This window comes from Leptosomus discolor, chromosome 15, assembly GCF_034619465.1.
Source record: "Leptosomus discolor isolate bLepDis1 chromosome 15, bLepDis1.hap2, whole genome shotgun sequence".
Classification (NCBI taxonomy): domain Eukaryota; kingdom Metazoa; phylum Chordata; class Aves; order Leptosomiformes; family Leptosomidae; genus Leptosomus; species Leptosomus discolor.
Window position 1 is genome coordinate 14,339,981 of NC_141405.1, and position 22,414 is coordinate 14,362,394.

At 57.9% G+C, this 22,414-nt stretch overlaps 2 protein-coding genes across 3 annotated transcripts; both read left to right on the forward strand.

Moving 5' to 3' along the window:
- The first annotated feature begins 1,533 nt into the window (after positions 1-1,533).
- TRIM65 (tripartite motif containing 65) lies at positions 1,534-8,611 on the forward strand. Its single transcript, XM_086473620.1, has 6 exons — positions 1,534-2,049; positions 4,676-4,771; positions 4,846-5,079; positions 5,572-5,743; positions 6,093-6,173; positions 7,482-8,611. Exons 1-6 carry the CDS (start codon positions 1,603-1,605, stop codon positions 8,012-8,014), a joined length of 1,563 nt encoding a protein of 520 aa, XP_086329746.1. The 5' UTR covers positions 1,534-1,602; the 3' UTR covers positions 8,015-8,611.
- Positions 8,612-9,899: 1,288 nt separating this feature from the next.
- TRIM47 (tripartite motif containing 47) lies at positions 9,900-16,844 on the forward strand. 2 transcript variants are annotated; one of them, XM_086473720.1, is made up of 6 exons: positions 9,900-10,628; positions 12,551-12,646; positions 13,205-13,435; positions 14,030-14,257; positions 14,960-15,005; positions 16,219-16,844. In XM_086473720.1, exons 1-6 carry the CDS (start codon positions 9,900-9,902, stop codon positions 16,842-16,844), a joined length of 1,956 nt encoding a protein of 651 aa, XP_086329846.1. The 2 variants fall into 2 exon arrangements, with proteins under 2 accessions (XP_086329846.1, XP_086329847.1); XM_086473721.1 differs by having other exon boundaries at positions 14,030-14,225; positions 14,931-15,005.
- The last annotated feature ends 5,570 nt before the right edge of the window (positions 16,845-22,414 follow it).

Sequence of the window (22,414 nt, forward strand, 5' to 3'; positions counted from 1 at the left end):
GTGCTCTGCAGGGCTCTCGCTGCGTCCCCCATTCTCATGGTTAAACCCCCAAACAGCAACATGCTCTTGCTGTGGCAGCTGCCTGTTCCCAGCCCTGGTTCCCAGTGACTTTTTCATAGAATCATGAGGTTGGTTTTCGGAGATTCTCCCCCTTCCTCAGGAAATAAAAGCCTCCAGCAAGCTGAGATGGCTGAAATGCCCCCCTGCTGCTGTTGCTCAGGGCGGTTACCAGCTACACCTGAGCGCCCTGAACCCTTCTCCAGCCCCAAAAGGTTCTGGGGTCTGGTTTGAGCTGGGGTAAATTAGCTGGTGAGATGACTGGAGGGGGAGTGCAGGTGTCCTGCGGTTCCAGGCAGTCACAGGTTGCGTTACGCCCCACTCTGAGCTTTGAATATTTGGTCAGACTTTGCCAATTGAGCCCAAAGAAATGTTTTGGGGGCTGAAGCTATGCTGGGACAGGCAGGGAGTTGTGACAGATCCCGAGTCACCTCTGGAGTCCAGGGGCAGATCTGGGGGGCAGCTCCAAGCCTGCCTGTGAGACGGACACCTCTGACCCTGCAGCAGCCCGATGGGGAGCGCCCCGGCTGCAGCACAGGCCCCGTCCCCGCTTGCCCTCGCCTGCGCAGGTGAAAGCGAAGCCGAGCGTGTGGGGAGGCTGCAGGACCGCTGTGAGCCGAGGCCGTCCTGCCAGCGCTGAGCTGCCGGGAGCGTGTGCGCAGGCGATAGCGCGTCCGCGAGGGGCAGGAGATAAGGTTTGGACCAGGAGGTTGGAGCTTTTGCTCCTGAAGCTGAACTGTGTGAAGACGAGGTGGAGGTGGGCACCACAGTCGCCTCCAGGCAGAAGAAGCCACCTGAGCAGGGGCTGATTGCCCAGATGACCTCTCTCTTGTGGTTTGCAGTACTGTTGTGCACGGGCGTTGCAAGGAACTTAGTAGGAAAAGGAGGGGTGGGTGTGCACGGGGGCATGGGCAAACAGCAGGAGACATAGTTTAAAATGGGAAGGTGCAAAGGTGGAACGTGGCCCTGGCCAGTGCTGGCATGTGTCACAGCCCTTGTCACTGCAGTGCCCCTCTCTGCTGGTTCCCAGGCTGGCAGATGCCAGGAGCACCGTACTGAGGTCTCTCTGCCCTGGAGGGAGTCCTGTGCTCTGCTCCGGGACTGGAGGGGCGGAGGTGAGGACGCCAGGAAGTTCCCTCAAAGGGAAAAAAAAGGAGTGAAATCTGATTATACATCGTATGTGTACCCGTGTGAACGCATTAACGTTGCTCTGAACCTCATCTATCGGCCTCTTGCGCGTGTCTCCCTGTGCTGCAGCGTTTCATCCTCTCCGGGGCCTCCTGCTGTGCTTCACAGCCCTCCCTGTCCCGGGGAGAGCAGCTCCAACCCTCCTCATCGTCCCCCCAGCATGTGACGCAGCCAGCATGGCCGAGGGGGCACCCACTGGGTGTCTCTTTAAGAGCACGCTTGGCTCAGAGCCCTGACCCGCCTCTGGGCTCAGTGTCACCACCTCCTCCTCCCCTACACAGCTGAGTTTCTGTTTCCCCAGCTTCTTTCGCTGGCTTCTTTTCCCCCCCGTCACCGCGATCCAGGGCGCAGGCAGGGATGGCATCACCCATCCCACCGAAGCTGGAGGAGAAGCTGGTGTGCTGCATCTGCCTGGAGCTGTTCAGGCTGCCCGTGACCTTGCCCTGCGGGCACAACTTCTGCAAGCGCTGCATCAGCGACCACTGGCACAAGCAAGAGCAGGCGCCCGCCGGGGCCGAGGAGGGCTACACCTGCCCCGAGTGCCGCAGGGGCTTCAAGCAGCGCCCGGAGCTCGAGAAGAACGTCACCCTGTGCGGCGTGGTGGAGCTGGCGCGGGATGGCGAGGCGCGAGGCTCCGGCACGGCCAGGTGCGAGGTGGCCCCCGGCGAGCTGTGCCCGCAGCACGGGCGCCCGCTGGAGCTGTACTGCGAGGACGAGCGGCGGTGCATCTGCTGCGTCTGCACCGTCCGGCAGTGCCGGCAGCACCGGCGGCTGCTCTTCGAGGAGGAGCGCTGTAAAAAGCAGGTGGGGATGGTGGGTGGCAGGGTGGGGGTGACGGGGGGCGGTGGGCAGAGGGAGTCGCGGCAGCTCGGGCGTGGCACCGCATCCGCCGTCCCGTGCCCTGCTGTGGGGACATGTGGGGCTGGCACAGGCTCCGGCCAGGGAGGTGCCACCAGTGCTCAGCTGCTCCCTGAGAAACTGGGGGCTGTTGGGAGCAGCAGAGAGCTGGGTAGATCCAGCAGCACTAGACAAACGGTGCTATATGCGTTTGTGGCCCCCTGATCTAGAAGAAACGGCTAAAAAAAGGGGTGAAAGCACAGGATTTCACTTCTTAGTGGCCCTAGATGCAGCCTCTCCCCTTCCCAAGCCTTCTCCTTCCCTGCGAGCCTTGTCCTGTGGCCCTGAGAGGGCTCCTGGGAGCTGGGTGGGCAGCAGCAGGATGTTTGTAGAAAACATCCCAACATCATTTGCTATCATTATATGGATGATATCTTAATCTCAGGACCAACACCCACTTTGCTGGATCAAATGGTGCAGGAAACTAGGTAAAGCCTAGAAAGTCAAGGCTTGCAAATAGCCCCAGAAAAGGTACAAGTGACCTTGCCTTGGAAATATCTGGGATGGAAGATTTTAGATCGAACAATTGAGCCCCAAGCACTTCCATTAGCTACACAAATACGGACATTAAATGATTTGCAAAAGTTGTGGGGCACCATCAACTGGGTTCGCCCGTTGTTAGGAACAGACAATGAAACTTTAACACCCTTATTCGACTTGCTGAAAGGCAATCCGGGCTTGTTACGGGAGCGGGTTTTGACTCTGGAAGCAGAGGCAGTTTTATCAAAAATAATGACAATGCTACAAGAACGCCAAGCCCATCGAATCAAGGAAGGCCAAGATCTACAATTGTTTATTATAAACCAAGAGAAACAGCCAGTTGGCCTTTTAGCTCAATGGATTCAAAAGTTCTGGGACCCGTTGGTAATTGTAGAATGGCTTTTTCTATCCCATCAGCCGTCAAAAACTTTTGTCACTAGGATCGAAACGATTTCGATGCTAATCCAAAAGGGCCGAAGGCGCGCGGTAGAATTAAGTGGCGAAGAAGTGCAGACAATCTGTGTACCTCTCACTTTGCAGTATGTTGTGTGGTTGTAACGGGTCTGCGTGGCAAGGTTTTGGTAGTGGGGGGGAGGGGTTACAGGGGTGGCTTCTGTAGGAAGCTGCTAGAAGTTTCCCCTATGTCCGATACAGCCCGTGCCAGCCGGCTTTAAGAGGGACCCGCCACTGGCCAAGGCCGAGCCCATCAGCGACAGCGTTTTTCACCTCTATGATAATGTATTTAAGAGAGTGAAAAAGTTGTTGGGCAGCAGGAATTGCAGCGAGTGAGAGGAGTGAGAATGTGTGAGAGAAACATCCTGCAGACACCCAGGGCAGTGCAGAAGGAGGGGCAGGAGGTGCTGCAGGCACCAGAGCAGCGATTCCCCAGCGGCCTGTGGTGAAGACCACGGTGAGGCAGGCTGTGCCCCTGCAGCCCATGGGCGGTGGAGCAGATGACTGCCTACACCTCGTGGAGGACCCCACGCTGGAGTAGGTGGGTGCCTGAAGGAAGCTGTGACCCCGTGGGAAGCCTGCACCGGAGCAGGCTCCTGGCAGGACCTGTGGCCCATGGGGAGAGAGAAGCCCACGCTGGAGCAGGTTTGCTGCTGGTGACCCCATGGCAGGGGGCTCACGCTGGAGCAGTCGGTTCCTGAAGGACTGCACCCCATGGAGGAGACCCACGCTGGAGCAGTTCATGGAGAACTGTAGCCTGTGGGAAGGACTCATGCTGGAGAAGTCATGGAGGACTTTCTCCCGTGAGGGGGACCCCACATTGGAGCAGGGGAAGTGTGTGAGGAGTCCTGCCCTGAGGAGGAAGGAGCAGCAGAAACAACAGTGTGATGAGCTGACCCAAACCTCCATTCCCTGTTTTCCCCCCTGTGCCGCTGGAGGGCAGGAGGGAGAAAAATCGGGATCAAAGTTATGCCCGGGAAAGGAGGGAGGGGTGGGGGAAGGTGTTTTAAGATTTGGTTTTATTTCTCATTACTCCTCTCTGAGTTAATTGGAAAGAAATTACATTTCCCTTCAGTCGAGTCTGTTTTGCCCGTGATGGTAAATGCTGAGTGATCTCCCTGTCCTTATCTCAACCCCACAAGCCTGTTGTTGTGGTTTTTTTCTCTCCCCTGTCCAGTTAAGGAGGGGAGTGATAGAGTGGCTTTGGTGGGCACCTGGCATTTTGGTCAGGGTCAACCCACCACAGTGGTGTCAGGCAAACAGTATGCCTTTCCAAATTGCCTTGGAGGGGTTCCCAGGACGAATCTCTACTCGTTTCCCCGCACACAAACTATTCACGTTTTGTGAAGATATATCTCTAAGACATTTCCCTTTATGTGCTGTGACTCCAGTTAAAGGACACGCTGTATTTACAGGTGGGTCAGGAAAAACAGGCAAATTTTTGGCCTACCAGCAAAGCACTGGTCACGTGTGGACTGCATGTGAGCAGCAGCTATGGCTATAAAAGGAGAGCTGCTCCTACAGTGAAGGTCTTTGGTCTTTACCCCGCCAGAGTCCGTGTCTTTTTAAACTCCGCAGATGTTGGTGTCTCCCTTTGCAGGTCCTTTTGAGAGAATCCCTGGAAAAAGCCCAGGAGGAATCAGAGAGGATCAAGCAGGCGATGCAGGAGCTGGAGGAGCAAACATGCAGCATCAAGGTAATGCCCCAGCCGCCTCCATGCCGGGTACATGGGTGGGAGCGTGCTGGCTCTCACGGCTCTTCCCCACCCAGGACTCCTCCGAGGGGCTCAAATCAGTGATTCTGAGCAAATTCACCCTCCTGAGGAAAGCCCTGGAGGATTTCCAGTGGCAGACGGTGGCCAGTATCGAGCAAGAGCAGGCGGCAGCGCTGGGACGCATGGAGGAGAAATGGAGTCTCCAGAAGGACCGCCTGGACGTCCTCAGCCAGCACAGGGAGAGGGCTAAGTGCCTGCTGGCCTGTCCCGACCACAGGACCTTCCTTCAGGTACTGTCCCGGCACCGTGTCCCCTCCCTGTGCCTGGGTGCTGCTGACGCCATGCCCTTTCGGTGAGGGCAGAGACGTGGTTGACCCCTTCCCCGGGATAAAAACATCCTCAGCCCAGCTCAGGGATGGGATAGGGCTGCAGGGAAGAGCTGCTTTCAGGGGGGTCCCTGAAAAGTTGAGGGGACAATGCTGGATCAGAGCAGATGGTGCTGCCTGCAGGGCCGTGGGCAGCATCTCCCACCCCCAAACCTCTCAGCCAGGCTCTTCCACCACCAGCAAAACACCAAATCCTATTCTGCAGCCCCTCTGCTCCCTGCAGCCTCTCGCTCTCCCTGTGACTCTCCCCTGACCCCGTGCCCCAGACACAGATAATGGCAGATGTTTTGGGGATGCCCCTGTCCGCCTGCTGGGGAGACGCAGCATGTGTGGGTTCGATTCGGAGCTGCCGATCCTCCCCAGGCTGGTGCGTGGACTTTGTGTGTCTGTCTGCAGGAGTTCCCCCTGCTCCCGTCTCCAGAGAGCCCGGAGGCGCTGCTCCCTGTGGAGTTTGATGTGGCTGGTGTGGTCAAACCCATCGATGAGATCCTCACCACCGTCTCCAGGCTCCTGCTGGAGGACCTGCCTGGCTCTGTGGCCCCCAAAGCCCCCAGTCCTACTGGCCAAGGTAACCCTTCTGCTTACAGGGCCACCCTGAAGGGCTCCAAGTCATCCTGAACCACAGCCAGGCCTGTGTCACTGTGCTGGGGACATGGCTGCCAGGCACAGGGGGTTGGGATGGGGGTTGGGATGGGGACATGCATCTACTGTTCAGCAGGTGGGTATCAATGGGGTGGGATGAGCTGGGTGGCTTCCCTGTGGCCCCTCCTTGCTGGCACTGCCGAACCATGGTGACATGGTGCTCGCTTCCAGGCTTGGGTACAATGGACTTCCTCCTCCTCCTTCTCCCATCGAAGCCAGGAAGGAACAAGTTTTTGGGTGGCATCACTCAAAATGCCTGTCCCCATCCTCCACAGGCCTGGTGCATCCCCAGGAGCCGGCGGTGAAGGTGGTGGCCCCTCTCCCCGCGTGCCAGCTCCGAGCTGAGCTTCTGAAGGGTGAGGAGCACGTGGGGTCTGGAGGGACAGCACCCCACTGGGATCCCCAGCAGGCAGAGATTTCACCAAGCTGGGCTCTTCCCTGGGAGGAGGGTGGTCGTGGCTGCGGGGACAGGGGCTCCTTCCCTGGCTTTCCCAATCCCTCTGCCTCAGTGCAGAGAAGCGTAGTGCACGGCTGGAGGTGGATGGGCTGGGGGATGCTGCGTGGCCAGGAAAGGGCTTGTTAGGGGGATTAGCAGCACTGGGGAACACTTTCCCATGGAAACTGGGGCTGCCAGTGCCCAGCATTGGGTCAGTCACTGCTCCAGATCTTCCCTCATCTCCATCCTCTCCTTTTGAGCCACCTTGGGCATCTCGCCTGGGCACGAGCTACGTGCCTGTTCCCAACCACCCGTATTTAGACACAGCGCTTTCCTGCAGGCAGGCAACGTCAGCAGCTGGCAAGCGAGCACCCACAGCCAGCACCAGTCCAGATCCCTGCCTGCAGTCAATGCTCTCTCCAAGGATATGGCCCCAGTGCCCCCAGCTGCTGTCTTTCGTGTCCTCTTCCCTCCCTGGGTCCATCCCACTCTAATTCCTTAGGGGTTTCCTCAACACTCCTTTTCCCACCTCCGCCCTGTTGGGAATAGGGTTGGATAACGTTTAGGGCATGTTGGTCACGTCTCTCTTGCCAGGGAGGCAATCAATGCCTATGGGACCTGTAAGGATTCCTTCCATCGGGCCCCACAAAACATTCTCAGGGTCATTAACAGGAAAAAGAAATGCTATTTATGGGCAGCAGGCGTGAGCCCAGCGTAGCTGTCTGGGCTGGGTTGTTGTGGGAGGAAGGTGAGGTGCTGGTGGTCTGCGACTGCCTGTGGCAGGAGGAGTTATTGCAGCCCCTACAGAGGAGAACTCCTCCCCACAATACCACATTTGCTCTCTTGACACCTGGTTTTCTCTCCTTCTCCCCACCCACGCTCAAATTTTTGCTCTTAAACCCAAGCACCTCTCTTCCAAAATGACCGTGGAGCCGCCGTTTCTTGCTGGCTGTGAGCTGGGCTGTGCAAGGGCTGGGCGAAGCGTCGCACCTCGGTGCCTCGCCAGCTCTTTCTGGGCTGTTCCCGTTCCTCCTAGCAGGCGGGTGGGCAGGTATGGCATCTCAGCCCGCTCCCTTTCCCCTTCCACCACGCTACAACTTGTTGCCTTCTGTCTGGGGAGCCATCCCCGCGCAGTTTAAGCAGCGTCGCTCTTGGGGGGGGGGGGGGGGCCTCATGCCGAGGGCGTGATGAAGCATTTCAACCCCGTCCGTGCTGTCGCTCTTCCCAGACCACCGCAATCTGACCTTCGAGCCCAAGACGGCGAACAAGTACCTGGAGCTGTCAAAAGGGAACCGGAAAGCCAAGCACAGCCCCAGCGCTGTCTGCGGGTGGCAGGAGCAGGGACCCCGCTTCGAGCCCTGGCAGGTGCTGTGCGCGCAGGGCTACGGCCACGGCCACCACTACTGGGAGGTGAAGATCTCCAGCCACTCCGTCATCCTGGGGGTGACCTATCATGGTCTCCCCCAGGCGTGGCCGCAGGGCCACAAGTTCAACATCGGGCTGGACGGGGGCTCGTGGGGGCTGCAGGTGCGGGAGGATTGCTACCTGGCCTGGCACAAGGGCCGGCCGGAGAAAATCCAGGAGCAGCTGTATAAGAACCTGGGAGTCCGCCTGGATTACGGCAAGGGGCTCCTCTCCTTCTACGGCCTCGGGGAGAGGACGCAGCTCATCCACTCCTTCCACAGTGTCTTCACCAAGCCCCTCTATCCCGTCTTTTGGCTGTGCGAGGGGCGAGAGGTGACGCTGTGCCGGAGGGGCTGAGCCGGAGCCGCCGCACTGCTCCGTTAGCCGGGCCGGCAAGCTCCAGGCTGGTGCCGTAGGCGAGCTGCAGCTGGGGGCTGTCACGGTGCAAGTGGGACCCCGATGCTGAGGCAGGAGTGGGGTGCAATGTTTTAACAACAGCTGATGAGGACAGGCATGCAAATTAACCCACTCTGATTTGCATATGCAAATATTGCGCTGGTGACACGAGTCAGGGCAGCGGAAAAGATGCGGGGCTTGGGGCTGAAGCCCCCGGTCACTGTGCGTGGGGGCACATGTGGGTGCCTGTCCCTATAGATGGGGCAAGGGAGGGGGACGAGTATTAGGCTTTTCCTCTTTCTCCTATCCTGGCTAAACCTCGAGAACATTTGGGGTGAGAGGGACCCCAGCGGGAATGCTGCAGCCACGGGGTGCTGTAGAGCAATGCAGAGGGAGTCCTGTGCTCCCCCCGTTCCACAAGCAGGCAGGTCCTGCTCCCCCAGCTCCCCCAGTCCTTTCTTGCCACTCTTGGACGTGGCAGAGCAACTTTTTAGGGCACCACACTGCAGTTGCTCTTTGTACAAAGCTGTTTTCCCCAATAAAGCTCTATTTTCCCACTGTTTTGACCTCAGTGCTGGTGGGAGCTGTAGGACCAAGCAGCAATGGGGAGGGGGGTGAGTTGGGTGTCCCTGCTCCTGCACCCGTCCCTGCAGGTCCCCATCCTGCCCCTCTGCATCCTTGTGGGGCCGGCAGTGGGCACCAGCGCCATATAGTGACCAGCTGGCGGGAGAACTGGAAGGTGTTTTATTTATGGTAGCACTGCGATAAGGAAACCTGGTTTCCTACAGCTTCTTTCCTTTGGGGAAAAAAAAGACTTAAAAGGATCAATCCCCTTCTTCAAGGACAGTGATTTGCCTTGTCGTGTTTCCTCCTTCACTCAGCACCTCCCCGATTCTCCCAGCCCTGTCCTTGGGTGAGACCTCGGGCCAGCACGGACCCGGGAACTTATCCAAGCCAAAAAATGGTCTGTGTACCCTGCACAGGAGGTGTCTGGACATCCCACGTTTACCAGGCAGATCCTCATACCGAAAGCACTCTGGTATCTCCCCAGCCCCATCCCTGCCTGGTGCCTGCTGGATCCTGCTGGGCCCCAGAGGAAGAGGGGACAGGGACTGAGCCAGGGCCTGGGCACTGCACCCATTTTTGGCCACAGGAATGGCTTCCAAGGGTCCATGGGCATGAGGGCTGTCGGGAAACCTCCCACACCTCTGTACTGGGGGGAGCTCAGGACCCTCCATGTGACCCCAGGGTTGGGAGCAGCTCCTGGGGGGCAGTGGGGTGGCAACAGATTCTGAGGCAGGAGATCCCGGAGGGCAGGGGATGCTTGCGGGGGGCAGCAGAACCCTGGGAAGGGGATTGGAACCGGCTGGCAACAGCTCCCCTGGCCAGGAGATTTAGGGGCTGTGCAGCTAACCCTGGGGAGAGTCCAGATCCCAGCGGGGCCGATCTGTTAGGAGGCAGCAGACCTTGGGTGGGAGGTTGTACCCCCTCAGCAGAGGGGGCACCCCATACCGGGGGTGCAGATCTCCCGAGAAGGCAACAGATGCCACCGAGAGGGACCAGATGCCCGGCTGGCGGAGCAGCTCCTGGGGGTGAGACCCTCCCGGGGGCGGGTGATTTGGAACCAGGTCCCGTGATGGGGATGTCAGGCTCCCCCCCCCCCCATTCCCCCCCCCCCCCCCCGCGGGAGGCAGCAGACCCCCCAGCAACCGCGGGGAGCGGAGCTGCGGTGCGGGGAGGCGGAGCGGGCGGGCGGGGCGCGGTGACCGCCCGCCTCCCGCTGGGGGCTGGGGCTGGGGCCGGGGCCGGGGCGGGCGGCGGGGCCGGTTGGTCGGGGCGTTCAGGGATGGAGACCGCGCCCGGGAGGGCCCCGCCGTCCTCCGCCGAGGCGTTACGGCTGGCGCTGGCAGCTCCGGGGCTGCCCGACGGTCCTTTCTGCTGCCCCATCTGCCTCGACCTCCTGAGGGACCCGGTGACGGTGCCGTGCGGGCACAACTTCTGCCAGGGCTGCCTGGGGGCTCTCCGCCAGCGGCCGGGCCCCCCCGACGGCAGCGGCGGGGCGGGCGGGGCTGCCCGCTGCCCGCTCTGCCAGGAGCCCGTCCCCGCAGCCTTGCGGCTCCGCAAGAACCGCGCCCTCTGCGAGGTGCTGCCGCTGCTGGCGGCCGCCGCCGCCGCCGCTACCGACACCGCTCCATCCCCCCCATCCCCGGCCGCCGGATCCCCGATGGCACCGGGAGCCGAGGAGGAGGATGCGGCGGGGGAGGAAGGCGCGGCGGCGGTGCTGTGCGACGTGTGCCCGGCGGGGTCGAGGGTAGCGGCGGCGCGATCGTGCCTGGTTTGCTTGGCCTCCTTCTGCGGAGCCCACCTGGAGCCCCACCGCCGCGCCCCGGCCTTCCGCGTCCACCGCCTGGTAGCCCCGCTGCGGCGGCTGGAGGAGGGTCTCTGCCCCCGCCACCTCCAGCCCCTCGACGGCTTCTGCCGCACGGAGCAAACCTGCGTCTGCGCCCGCTGCCGCGCCCACGAGCATCGCACCCACGACGTGGTGCCCCTCGAGCGGGAGCGGGAGCACAAGGAGGTGCGTGGGGGGGGGGGACACGGACGGTGGGGTCTAAAGGGGGGCGTGCGGAGGTCCCCACGCAGGGATGGGCCCGGCAGGGGCTGCGCTGGGTGGGGAGGGTGTGTCAAAAGGTTGGGGACAGGGTGCTGCACCCGTACCCCCACGCGGGACCTCATTCTGGCGTGGGGGCGTCCGTACGGGGTGTAGCGCTGGCGGGGTGTTTTGGGTGGGGTGAGGTGCGGCACCCCTGGGAGGGGTCTGTAGTGCACCCACGTCCTCACGGGGGACCTAGTCCCCACGCGGGAGGTGTGCAGGTGTGGCGCTGGCGGGACGCCCTGTGTGGGGTGGGTGCTGCAGCCCTGTCCCCCCAGGGGACCCCAACCCTGGCACAGAGGGAGGGGGTGCTGTGCCGTCAGGGCACCCTGTGGGGTGGGGACAGGACGGGCAGACAGGCACAGGCATTAGCGGCGGACCCGCTGCCCGTTGGCCTGTGGGGTTTGGTCCCACTGTGGGGCTGAACTCGCAATCCCCCCCGTGGGTGTAGGGCTGGGGGCGAGGGTGCCTGGGACACCCCGCAGTGGCCGCCCCCGCCGTCCCGGGGCACCCGTCTCCTCCGTCTCGTTCCCACAGCTTCGTCAAGGCGGTTCTTCTCCGCGCGCTGGCAGCCCGCCCGGCCGCCGCTCCCGCTCCACCAGCCCTTTGTGTCCTGGTGTTTTGGCAGCGGGGCTGTTTTCCGTCGCTCCCATTCCCAGATGCAGCTGAGTCACCTCCCAGATTTGTACCCACGAGTGTCCCCGAGAGCAGGGGCTGTGAGCCTGGCACAGCGCTGCCTTCCTGGGCACTGCTGCCTCGAGTGTGTGGGGCCTCTGCGGGGCTGCAGGCAGATGGGAGCCTGTGAGGCTTGTGGTGTGGTGGCATCCCTGCCTTGGCGTGGGGCATTTGGAGACCTTGAGGGTTTTGCTTTTCCCAGGGGAGAGCTCGGGGGCTGCAGACATGCTGGCGGGGAGCACAGCGGCAGCCCCGAGCCAGCTCCCGCTCCTTCGTGGGCTCTTGGGACTGCAGGAAAACCCTTTTTCTGGTGTTATTAGTCATCAGGTGCCTTAAAATAGAAAGCGCGTGTGATCCCAGCCCCGAGGAGCTGTCGGGCCTCGGCAGGCGCTGCTTAACGTCGCCCGCACGGCCTCTGCGGCCGCTCTCTGCCACCGCCCTTGCGCTGCAGGGTGGGAAGGATGGACGGGGAAAGTGCCTGTCCCCCCTTGCCAGGGAATGAGCAGTGCAGGGGGCTGGGGGCTGAGCATCAGGAGAGTGGGAGCTGCCCCGACTGGGGAGCCCAGTGCCCTCCTGGCTCCCGAGGGACTCGTCCTCGTGATGTGCAATGGCTGGCGCTAACAATAGCGTGTCAGGAAATGCCGTGTTCGGACGGTGCTTCCTTTGCGGCCACGCAGCACCCCGTGCTGCCGAGGGGGTTTGCTTTGCTGCTAACAAGAAACCTCCAGGGGACTCAGTGCTGCTTTTCCGAGTGCTCTGGATCTGCTTTTCAGCTCGTGCACCAGTCCCAGGTGGATTTTTCCCAGCTTTGGGATACACACTAACAGCAGGCGGCTTAGCTGTGCTTGCTGCGATCGCTGCCCGATGGTTTTGCTTTCAAATTCCTATTTTGTTTGGTTTCCGCTGGGACTGGGCTGGGGAGTGTGGAGCTGGGCATGACCCTTGCAGCCTGTTTGCTCCTTTAGTTTTCCAGCCAAGTGAGAAGGCTGGATGTTGCAGGGCAGGAAAATAACTCATGATTCCCCTTGCACCCTTCACCTAAAGCCTGATAGCAAGGTCATGGTCAGAGAGGGGGCTGTGGGCTGAATTTAGGGAAACGCTTTATACCTTGAATCTCCCGACTGCGGGGACCGGGGCGGGCAGAGCTCAGTGTTTGTCCCTCATGTCTGCAGGCCCAACAAGCCAAATTCCTCAGCGATGTGGAGAACGAGCTGGAGGAGCTGGGAGTCACCATTGCGCAGGCCAAGAAGATGGTGGAGCTCATTAAGGTGATTCTGCGATGGCTTCGCTCCGTTAGCGCAGCTTTGCTGGGCCGGGGAGCAGAGGTGAAGGGGCCACAAGCTTTTGGGGTATGTGGGGTGTAGAGGTGGTGCTCACAGGGGAGCAAGCACTCCGTAAAACACTGGTGACCCTGGCTAGGATCCCTGAGGAACCTTGTTTCTCATCTCTGATAACACTCATGGCATCTCTGCTTTCATTTGCAACCTGGAAGGAGGAATGGAGCAGGGACCGTGCTGGGGCATCTGCTGTCCCTTGCACCTTCTGTCCCCAGGCTCACGGGGGTTTTGGTTCCCTTTGGCCCTTGTGCAAACACGTCACTTCACCGCCTGGGGACGTGAGACATGGTGGAGCAGTAAGCGGCCATGCCCAGCCAGGTCCCTTGACACCTGGGCTGTAAAGTGCTCTGAGTTCTTGGGTGAAGGGGGTTACGGGCTATCAGGGGGACCCCACAGAGCTGAGAACTGGGTGCTGGGCAGGGGATAAGGGTGCTCTCCTGCATCCTTGCCTGTGGGAGATGACCCTGACTCCTTTCTCCCTGCGCTCAGGGCGCCGCTATAAAGGAGAGGGAAAGAGTCGAGAAGCTCTTTGCAGAAGCCTCCGAGGTCCTGGCGACCTTCCAGAGGGAGGTGGCCGGTTTCATCGAGGACGGGGAGCGCTCCATGCTGGGGGAGGCCGAGGCCGATCTCCGCTGGAAGGAGGAGAGACGAGCCAAACTGGCCCAGGGCAAGCAAAACCTGGAGAACGTCCCCAGCACCAACATCATCTACTTCCTCCAGGTGCCTGGGTGGGATGGGGCGAGGAGAAGGAGCCGATAACATTGTCTTTTGGGGGTTTTGTGCCATTTCACGTGGAGCTGCAAGTGCCAAGAGTCCTTGGAGCGGGAGGGCTGCAGAGTCTCACTCCTGTTAGCACAGTCCTCTCCCCTCCCTGCTCCTGGGGTGACTGGGCAGCCAGGACTTTCTCCTCCATGACCCCCACCTCTATCCTGGCCATGACTCAGGAGAAGCTGATGTGCTGCCCAGGCTGGGTACCTAGGTGTGGGGGGCAGAGAGTGAGAGGTTGGGGTGCACTGCTGCCCCCATCCAGCATCCCCCCCGTCCCCAGCAGCCCAGCAAGGAGAGACCTTTTTGGGAGGAGATGCTGCTCCATGCGAGGTGGGTAAGGTCTGGGTCCAGGTTTGAAAGGGAGCGAAGAGAAGGTGCCAGGAACGCGTGGCTGGGAAAGCGCTCTCCTCCCTTATGCAAGGCTGTCCTTGGGCCAAGTCCTGCGAGCTGCCAGTTCCCGAATCCTCCGGGGCAGGGTGGGGTTGTGGAACAAGAGACAACTTCGGCTTGTTTGAAACCTCCTGAAACTCTGTCTTTTTGGCTCAGGAATTTCAAGCCTTAAAAGTAGCCATGGAAGAAAACCTCTCCCCGTCTCTGAGCTTCCAGAATGAGCTGAACTTCACCAAATGCACCCAAGCCGTGGGCGCCGTGAAGGATGTGCTGTCTGCTGCCTGCAAAAAACAGTGGGACCACTTGCAGGGGAAAGGAATTGACGGGCTGAGTTCCCAGGAGATGGAGGAAGGTCTGTGTTCGCCCAGCCCCTCTGCCCAGAGGGCACCCCATCACCCTCCATCCTCCCTGTGGAGGTGGGAGATGCCTACAGGCTCGATGGCCCCTGCGAGCGCTGGCCCCTCTCCCGCCAGCCCTGGAAGCTGCCCGGCACGGTTGCGCTGCACGTTGCACAATCCGTGTCTGGGTTTATGCCTCATCCTTGAAGTTTTATGAATTTTTCCACGGAGACCGGAGACTGGAGAGGCAACAAACAGCCTGGGAGTTAGGCAGGGCCCTGCGGGAGGGGGCAAGTGGCCAAAGTGGCCTCCTGTGAAAGGGGACTCTTTCTTCCCAAATAGATGATCCTCTTCATGGGGCAGGCTGTGGTCTCCCAAACCTGCCAAGGTTAGAAAGCCACCGTGGCAGCTTTCTCCCGCGCTCCCTCCTTTAGCCCGAGCTCTCCCCTCCCTCTCACTTTCTCGGATGCCTGTGGGCATTGCAGCTCGTCCCTCGCCCCCCTGCCCGTCTACCTGGGGTGGCAAAGGTGGCATCTGTCCTTTCCCATGTCCAAGCTGTCAGGGATGTGCAGGGGGAGCTGGGGATGCGGGCTGGAGCTCAGGGCCCAGCAGCTGGCTACCATCAGGGTGTTGGGTGGGGGGCGATGCTCCAGTAACACCCTTGTTTGTGGCATCGGTTTCTTTGCTGATGGCAAACCCTTCTGTCCCCATCTCTGCAGCGTTGGCCGAGTCACGATTTCCAGAGAAGTCAAACAATCCCGCCTGCCTGGAGAGCCGTGATTACTTCCTGAAATGTAAGTGAGGGACTTTTGCTTTGACAGTTGTTGCTAAGGTCCCTCTTCCCGTTGCTCTCTCCCGGCCAGATGGCTCCTTCCTGCGTGCCCAGCCGGCGCTGGTCCCGAGCCGACGGCTGGTACCAGAGGAAATATTGCTCAGCTAACGGGGAAGCCTCCTTGCTTTCCTGACAGCGGTCATAATTTGTTTAGGTGATATTTTTTTTCCCTTGTCTGTGGTTCTGCTGGACCAGCTACCAGGGGGGCTGCAGGCGTACTGTGTAATTTCTGCTGCCTTCCAGCCCTGGACAAATTGGATCCTCTGTTAAATGAAATCAGAGTTCGTGCATCTGCCTTCTTTGCCACAGATCCGATGAGGGTCAAGCGGAGCAAGTGGAGGGATAATTCCATGGCTGAGCAGAGACAGTGGGGCAGAAGGGGCTGAGGCTGGAGAGTGCAGGGCTGGACCTGGGCTCCAACATGCCGTGCATCCCCCCACAGCCTCACAGGGGATGTGGGGTCACCTACGGAGACGTCCACAGCGGACAAGATCTGCCTCAGTGTCACCAGTGCACCCCGCTGGGAGCCAGGCAGCAAAGCCTGGGCTGGAGCAGGACGTGCTGTGCCGCTGCTGTGGGCTTTGGGCACACCGTGGGTTCGGAGCTGCAACGCAGTCGGCAGCGATACGTGTCCAGGGCTGCTCCACTGGACATCCTCTCTGCTCGAGATCCAGCGGTGGTTCTCACGTGGCCCCGTGTGCCGGGGACCGCCTCTGCTCCCGCGGGAGCCGTAGGGCAGCGAGAGCTGACAGCGAGGAGCAGTTGGTTTGTAGCTGTGACATGCCTGGCTGTTCTCCTGTCTTCTTGGGGTCCCTCCCTGCTGCGTTTGTCGGTGGTTGCCTGAAACCCACTTTTTATATGGGATGTTCCTACTACCACGCTACCTACGTTCTCCAATGTCTGATATCATGGCTGAGCTCCTCAAGCAGCCCCTCTGCTCTCTCCTTTGCCCGGTTACCTGTATTCATCCTGCTTATGGGAATGTCAGCTCTTTCAGCCCTCATCAGCTGAAATTGGCCGTGGGATTTAAAAGCACGGGGACAGAGTGATGGTGGAAGGCAGGAAGGATCATGCTCATCACCAAAGGCTGGAGCAGGGGATCTGAAGGGGGCAGTCTGGGGGGATTTCCTCCTGTTTCCCTCCTCATCCTCATGTCTCCTTCTTGCCCCACACAGTTGCCTTCATCATTGACCTGGACAGTGACACGGCTGACAAGTTCATCCAGCTGTTTGGCACCAAAGGGGCCAAGCGGGTGCTGTGCCCCATCCCCTACCCGGAGAGCCCGACCCGGTTCATCAACTGCGAGCAGGTGCTGGGGGTGAACCTCATGAACCGGGGCAACTACTACTGGGAGGTGGAGCTCATCGACGGCTGGGTCAGCATCGGCGTCATCGCTGAGGACTTCAACCCCCAGGAGTCCTACAACCGTGGGCGCCTGGGGCGGAACGAGAAGTCCTGCTGCCTGCAGTGGAACGGACAGAACTACGTGGCCTGGTTTGGTGGCTTTGAGTCTGTCATCCAGCAGCCGTTTTTCCACACAATTGGGGTCTTCCTGGAGTATTCAGAGAAGGCCCTGACCTTCTATGGAGTCAAGGACTCCAAGATGACCTGCCTGCAGCAGCTCAAGGTCTCCCCTTTTGCCAAGGGTCAGTTTGACCCGTTCCAGAACAAGATCAACCACCAATTCGCCTCTCTTTTCTTGTGCAAGCTGAAACCAGCCTTCTTCCTGGAGAGCGTCGATGCCCACCTGCAGATCGGGCCGCTGAAGAAAGATTGTGTTTCGGTGCTGAAGCGTAGGTAACTGCCAGAGAGCGGGAGCGCGGGAAGACCCAGAAAAGCCTCTCCTGCAGTGTATTGCCCCCGTCATGGCTTCTCTTTGGTAGTGTGTTATATTTCTCTGTGGCAGCCCTCCCTCCTCGCTCTGTGCTGTGGGTGACCCAGGGGTGGATGAAGCTGTCTGGCGGGCAGAGCTGGAGGCCGGGAGCCAGGAGGGAGCTGGATCCGAGTGCCAGCTCTGCTGCTGGGCTGCTGAGAGAACTTGGGCGAGTCTCTGTGCTGCTCCCTGCCCCTCAGTTTCCCTTTCTGGACATCAGGGACGGCGACACAGCCTTTCTTGGTAAAGCCTATCGCTCAGGAGAAGTGCCACGTAGATTTGAAGCTGTATCTTGGCCAGCTGCCGGGCTGCCCTGTCCCTCCTCTTAATATCTGCCCACGCCGCCCTGGTGACTTGCACAGATGCTCCGCTCCGTGCCTTATCTCGGTCTCTGTGTCGCTGCTGCTTTTTTAAGCGCTGGCTCATCGACACCTCCCGCGTACTCTTCATGAAGTGCCTTTGAAGTAGCAAGCCCAGCATGGACCCAGAGAACCCCCCAAAGCAGATGCTGCCACCTCACCGTGGTGCCTTGGCGTGGGTGAGCAGGGGGCGCCGGGGTGCGGGGGATGCAGAGGAGCCCGGCCGGGCGCAGGGGCGATGCTGCGGTGACGCGGTGCATCTCCTTGCGGGGCTGAGCACTCGTTAGCGCTGCGAGCCTGAAACGAGGATCTTTGCCCTCCCTCACGTTGCGGCCGGAGGGTATTTTGAATGCTGGTCTGCGGCCAGGCTCACTGGGGAAAAGCCGTGGTCCCGCATGTGTGGAGCCTCGTTGTTCCCCACCATGGCCAAAAATCCCAGCTGGGAAAGGGGAGGAACCTCCTGCTGAGAAGCGGCAGCGCTGTTCCTGCCTTGAGATGGCGAAGCAAGCAGCACAAAACCATTTTGAGGATGTGCTTTCAGTAAACATGTTCCTTGGGAACTGCTTACCGAAGCTTTACAGCCAAATTTCCCCCCGTGTTTTCGATGACCCTACAATTTTAGGCGATTTTAATACCGTTAAACTCCCAACTCTTAAAGCACCCTGGGCACACTCGAGCTGTAAATGTACCCCTTAGCTTAGAGAGTTTTTTAAGTGACAAAGAGGTGCTATGAGTATGTCCCAGGACCAAATGGTCTGGTTTAGGGACAGCTGTGAGTTTATCAATAAAAGGTGCAGCATCAGTCAGTTATTCAGATTTTTATTTCGACTCTGGCAATAAGTAACAATTAACAAAAAGTACTCTCAAGCAAGCGTCCCCTCTCCAGGAAAGGTGGAAACTCAAAGTTGAGAGCCAAAGATGCCAGTTCACATGTCCTAAGGGAGCTTTTCCAGAAGAAAAAGACAGAAACACCGCCTAGAAGGGCGGCACAGTGCAGCCCCTGTCTCAGCGTGCCTTTCCGCAAGTTTATTTTTTCTGGGATCAGTTTGCAACCTACCTCCCAAAGCTGGCTTTACAGAATCACAGTGTGTGTAATATATGCCTAGAGAGAAAATATATTGGGTAAGGTTCTTTACTGGCGTGAGTGAGTCAGTGATGACGCATCAACAGTTAACAGGGATGGAAAATGGCCCATTTAGCTAAATATATGAAATATATATATATATATTCCCCAGAGCCTAAGCTGGAAATCATAGTGGTATATTGAAGGGGAGCCAAGGGAAAAAAGCGAATGGGAATAAAAAGGCAGCCACAAAGCCGAGAGGTTTAAAGTTAAAGCCGCGTTTACACAAACACTGAGGCTTAAAGAGCTCCTTTACTGTAGCTCGTTTTCCAGCGCTGCCAGTTCCTGCTGGTGCGGGAAGAGGTGCCCGTCCCCAGCAAACGGCCGCCGCTGTGGGCTCTGATTTGAGGGGCTGAAGGGCCCAAATGCAGCCGCCCCCTCCCCAGGGCAGGGCTGGTGAGTTGATCTGGGAGGGGGACCGCTGGGATGTGTCTGCAAATCCCTCCTCCTCCTCCTCCGCATGCGGCAACTCCTAAAGCGCTGCAGGCGGTGGGAAAAGGAGAGGTAAGGCTTCCAGAGCGAAATCTTCAGATGCAATCTTGGCCTTTCCCGGCCAGTGGGAATGCTGCCCGGACTTCTGTCCAGATGGGAATTCACTCCCCGTGTCCTGAGCTCCTACCTCAAAACTGCTGTGTTTGGCTCCCGCCAGTCGCTCTTCTGCAACGCTCAGCCTCCGCACGAGCTGTCAGCGGTGACACGGTGCAGGCGTCGCGGCTGTTCTGCCAAGGCTGGAGAGGACCTGCCGTCGGAAAGGCCTTACCCGATAAGAAGGGTAGAGACGTGCAACGGCCTGTGCATGGTCCCGTCCCAAGGGGAAGAGGAAGGCAACCCTGATTTCTGCTGCACGCCTGCAGGAAGAGATCTCGCATGCAGGCTCCCATCTTGGCTCTATCTGGGCCCTAAATCTCATTCGTTCAGGCAAAACTCCCACTGTTCACAGCGAGGAGTTTTGCCAGAGTAAATAGAGCAGATCTGGGCCTTTGCCCTATTTCGTTTTGCCGTAGGCGGTTTGATGCCTCCGTGGGGAAAGCCGTGCTCGAACCACTCATCCCTCCCATCTCCGTGTTGCCCAATGCACAGATGCAAGTCTCTGAACTCCTTCGGGGTTTGGGATGGTTCGGAAGGATCCTGCACCTTTCTCTTTCCATCCCCCACGCGGGAGCAGCTCAGGAGGACACGTTTGGTGTTCGGGCTTTGCTTCTGGTTGTGCCGCTGCTTTTCCTTAGTTCAGCTCTGCCCCGAGAGCTGGGATGCTGATACACGGCTCTACGGCGGGTTCTGAGCGACCGTGCAGACGCGATGCAGTTGGGAAGTGCTACCCAACCCTCTCCTTCCTGCTGCTTGCTTTTGTCCTGGTTGGAAGCTCTATAAATCCTCATGGTTTAGGGCATAAAGCAAATTCTGACCGATTTAAGGCGGGAGCAATCCCCCCGGGGTGTTGGACCAGAGTTTGCTCTGTGTTGCCAATAATTTGGGGTGTAAACTGGAATGATTAGGAAATGTGCGCTATGCCAGCTCTGGATCGCTGCTTTTGCTGCAAACAAAGGGCTAAATGTGGTGTGTGATGAGTTTAGATGGATAGATAGCACTTGGCAATTTAAACAGCCTTTCCATGTTCCCTTGAGTTATTTCTGCTGTCACAGAGTGTTCCTCTTTTTAATTAGGATTTTTAAAATACAGTTACTGTAGAGTATTTTACAGTGTGTGAAAAAACTGTAACAGAATAATATAATGACGCTAGAGACTATGATTTGCCATTAAATATTATACAGACATCGCTCTGGGTTGTCTTTCCTTTAAATACCAAACTATTAGAGTTGTCCCATTATCTCGTGTTTATTTTTCTCTGTCCTGTACATCTGGTGTAAAATAACACAGATTTTATTTTCCAAGTGTGTCTAAGGGCATTGTGCCAAATACTCATTTTTATTGCTCGACTGCAAAAGGAGCGGAAGAATCCTAAAATCCAATAATAATATTGTCAGTCCAGGGCAATTCAAAACAATGAATTGTCTCAGTTCTCCCTTCTACCTCTGTCCTCAGCTTAGAAATAACAAAGATGAACAGATTAGGCACTTTTTCCTTAGTGTTTTCAGGTTTTAGAGTATAAATTTCCAAGATTTTTTATGTGACAAGGAGGTCTAGAGCTTCCCACGCACACTGGCACACACCTCGGCACCTTTTTTAAATGAAGGCTGTGTTTCTTAATATCAAATGTCGGCTGGAGGTAGGAGAAAAACATGATTTGGCAAGTCTTAGTTTGTGCGAGGTGGCAGTGCTTCAGCTGGGCGCTTCGCTGGAAGCCCAGTGGATGTCTGCTACTGACTTTAATAGGAGAGGAATTGGGACTGTTTGTTACCACCATTTCTTAAAAGGGAAACTTACAGCTTATTGAAAAAGTGGATATGAAAAGCACAAACTTGCCCTTTTCTTGCCAATAACCGTACAGATTATGTCACTGCATTTATTTAAATCTAGTTTCCATTATGTAGTTTTTCTGCTTTCCCCCCCCACACCTCATCTGGTTCTCAGGCGCTCAGACAGGGCTGGGCTGCAAACCCTGCAGGGAAAACTCAAATCCATATAAAATGATATAATTTTGGGTAATATATGCACTTAATATGTATTTGTATATTATTGACATACAGTTGCCGGTTATTGATAGGAGGAGCCCTTCAAAACAGTTGGCTAATTTTGCAGGGCTCCTATTTTTAATGAAATTATGCAGTCGTTAATTTTTTAAGAGTTCCTCCCGCTTGCACACCTGGAGGCAGGAGATTAAACCCTTACTGTAGCTCTGCAAACGCTGCAGAGATTTTCCTGCTCCCAGATTCCCTCCAGACAGACAGACGCGGTCCTGACTTGTTTATAGGGCGACTGATTAGTCCTTCCAGTTTAACACTCTCCGATATAACGGGGTGATTTTAGGCTGCAATTGATTCCAGCATGGAAAGCAGCCACCATCAAGCTCAAAAATCCATTTGCAAGTGTGTGAAACTTGAAACGTGCATCAAACATGAATTAAAAAATTGCTGGAAATGGAGCAGCTTTGTTATTTAAGGGGCTAAGCCTCATTTTATGTGCAGTACCACCAGGTATGTGGGATGATTTTTATTCTACGCTGCAAAACATCTGAATTATGCCCTGCCCACCTCCTAAAAGTCCAATTTTGTCTCCATTTCACTTAATTCTGGGCTTTTCCCTGGGAGATTCTGCCAAAGAGCGTTAAAAATCACTTGTGGTTGCATGGGATGTGCGAACAGCCCCTTGTTATGCGCACAACTGGACATCCTCCTAGGGAAAATGTTTTCTCCGCTAGCGAGCCAGCCAGGAAATGTCTTCAGGATAAAAAAAGTGAGTGCAAACCGCAGCAAAATACAGCGTTTTGAAACAGAATGTCGACGTGAGCGCCATCGGGGTGCTCTGCGGACACCCACCGCTATGCCAGAGCGCCCTTGCAAGCGCGGAAACCAGAAAAAACGCTGCCAAGTTCAGGCAGGCTCAAAAAGACTTAAATAATTTTATTATATATGGTCAGGGGGACATGTAACGGGGTGATTAACGGGTTTATAAACACATTAGAGAGCTCTCCCAAAAAAGGAGACTGGCTCTTTGGGTTACCCTGGCTTTTATGTCTGGGAAAACTGAGGATGCTTAATAAAAACTAGGCTGGCTTGAGCTCAGTAAATGGATTATAAATGGTGGCGGGAGCGGGGGCCGGAGGCTGCGGGTCTCCTCAGGGATGGTCAGGAGGGGAGAGCAGTGGATCAGCTGCCCTTGGGCTTTGAGGGGGCGATGGAGGCGGTGAGTGAGGGCTGGGGACCCGGTGTGGGGTCGGAAACACCCCTCCAACCGGGCAGTCCCCTGGCGCCGCCCGCCGGGCCGCCATGACACCCGCCTCCCCTCCTCCGGCTGCTGGGGCGGGCCGGCGGCTGTCATGGCGGCCAGGCGCGCGGGAAACTACAACTCCCAGCAAGCCCCGCGCGGCTCGTTCCCGCCGCGCCGCGCTCCCCGCT